At 39.5% G+C, this 2,311-nt stretch overlaps 1 protein-coding gene across 1 annotated transcript; it reads left to right on the top strand.

The window, feature by feature from the left end:
• Window positions 1-1,030: 1,030 nt before the first annotated feature.
• On the top strand, window positions 1,031-1,609 carry LOC138873112 (uncharacterized). The gene has a single exon (XM_070151550.1). The coding sequence runs from the start codon at window positions 1,031-1,033 to the stop codon at window positions 1,607-1,609; it is 579 nt and encodes a 192-aa protein (XP_070007651.1).
• The last annotated feature ends 702 nt before the right edge of the window (window positions 1,610-2,311 follow it).

Raw genomic sequence — 2,311 nt, 5'->3', positions numbered from 1 at the left:
TAGCTTTATCACACCATGAAGGGTGTACTGCTACAAGATGATGCCATTTGGTCTAACGAATGCTGGGGCCACTTACATGAGAGCTATGACAACCATCTTCCATGTTATGATACACAAAGAAATAGAGGTGTATGTTGACAACGTCATTATCAAATCCAAAAGGGTCGCAGATCACACAGCAGACTTTAGAAAGTTCTTTGAAAGGTTAAGGAGGTACAACTTAAAACTGAACCCCGCAAAATGTGCATTCGAGGTTCCCGCAGGAAAGTTATTAGGATTCATTGTCAACCGTTAGGGAATTGAGTTGGACCTGTCCAAAGTTAAGGTTATTCAAGAGTTACCTCCAAGAAGGAGAAAGAAGAACACGATGAGCTTCCTAGGACATCTCAACTATATCAGTCGCTTCATAGCACAACCTACAGTTATATGTGAACCCATCTTCAAGATGTTGAGGAAAGATGCCGAAACAAGTTGGACCGAAGATTGTTAGAAGGCTTTCGATAAAATCAAGGAGTACTCATCCACACCACCAGTCCTAGTCCTGCCGGAACCAGGGTGGCCTTTGCCACTCTATCTTTCTGTATTAGATGGAGCCTTCAGATGTTTTTTGGGATAACATGACGAGACATGGAGAAAGGAACAAGCTACCTACTACTTGAGTAAAAAGTTCACACCTTACGAAGCACGATATTCTCTGTTGGAACGCACCTGCTGTACTTTGACTTGGACAGCTCAGAATTTGAGGCATTATTTCTGTACCTATACCACATACCTCATATCTAGGATGGACCCTCTGAAGTACATCTTTCAGAAGCCCATACCGACTAGAAAGTTAGCCAAGTGGCAGATACTGTTAAGTGAGTTCGATATCGTCTATGTAACTCAGAAGGCAGTCAAAGGACGAGCATTGGCAGACTATCTTGCTGAAAATCCTGTGGGAGGGGAATACGAACCTTTGAAAACGTATTTCCCAGATGAAGAAGTATCATTCGTATGAGAAGACATTGGTGAGGCTTACGACGATTGGATAATGTTCTTTGATGGAGCTGCAAACTTCAAAGGAGTAGGCATTGGAGTGGTCTTGGTATCGGAAACTGGCCAACATTATCCGGTATCTGCTATACTCAGATTTCCCTGCACCAATAACATGGCAGAGTATGAAGCCTACATACTAGGGCTCAATATGGCAATCAACATAAATATTCAGGAGCTGTTGTTAGTCGGTGATTCAGATTTTCTAGTGCAACAGGTACAAGTAGAATGGGCCACCAAGAATTCCAGGATATTGCCATATCTTCACCACGTACATGAACTGAGAAAGTGGTTCATGAAGATAGAGTTTCGGCATTTTCTCAGAATTCAGAACGAGTTTATCGATGCATTGGCCACTTTATCATCCATGATACAACACCCCAATAAGAACTTCATCTATCCTATCCCAGTAAGGATCCATAGCCAGCTGGCGTATTGTGCCCATCTTGAAGAAGAAATAGACGGGAAGCCTTGGTTTCACGATATCAAAGAATATATGGCAAAAGGAGAATACCCGGAGCAACCATACTCAGAAATGAACGCTTCGGAGGTTGTCCAACAATTTCTTCCACAGTAGAGGAAACTCGCAGAGAAGAACTCCTGATTTGGTATTGCTAAGGTCTGTCGGTGTAAAAGAATCTTCTAAGCTACTTGAGGAGATACATGCTGGGACATGTGGCCCGCATATGAATGGTTTTGTCTTGGCCAAGAAAATACTTAGGACCGGTAATTTTTGGATGACCATGAAGACAGATTGCGTCCAGTATGTCCGAAAATGCTACCAATGTCAATTACATGCCAATATGATAAAAGTGCCACCAAATGAGCTCAATGCAACAAGCTCACCTTGGCCATTCGCCGTCTGGGGAATGGATGTCATCGGTCCGATTGAGCCTACTACTTCAAATGGGCACAGGGTTATTCTAGTGGCCATTGACTACTGTAGACATGTAATTTTTGACCCTCCCCAAGGTTTTACACATTTTAGCATTTAAATGTATAATTTAGGCCTAATATAGTTATTTCAACTAGTTTTCACTCTTTTACTTTATTTTATCACAAAAAATAAAAATTATAAAAATATTTTCTTTTATTTAGCTAATTAATATTTTATCTAGTTATTTTTAATTTAACTACCTTACATAAAATTCAAAAATACAAAAATAGTTCCATTTTTTAGGAGTATTATTTTAATTTTACAATGATTTTTTTTATTTTTATCTTTTAGTATGATATTTGAAAAAATCAAAAATAGGTTTGTTTTAACTGTTAGTTCTAT

This window comes from Nicotiana sylvestris, chromosome 7 (assembly GCF_000393655.2).
Source record: "Nicotiana sylvestris chromosome 7, ASM39365v2, whole genome shotgun sequence".
Classification (NCBI taxonomy): Eukaryota; Viridiplantae; Streptophyta; class Magnoliopsida; order Solanales; family Solanaceae; genus Nicotiana; species Nicotiana sylvestris.
The sequence above is the reverse complement of the archived record's forward strand: the minus strand, read 5'-3'. Positions and strand labels throughout refer to the sequence as shown.

Coding starts and splice junctions, on each gene's coding strand:
- LOC138873112 (XM_070151550.1), top strand. CDS start 1,031: ATGTTCTTTGATGGAGCTGCAAACTTCAAAGGAGTAGGCATTGGAGTG.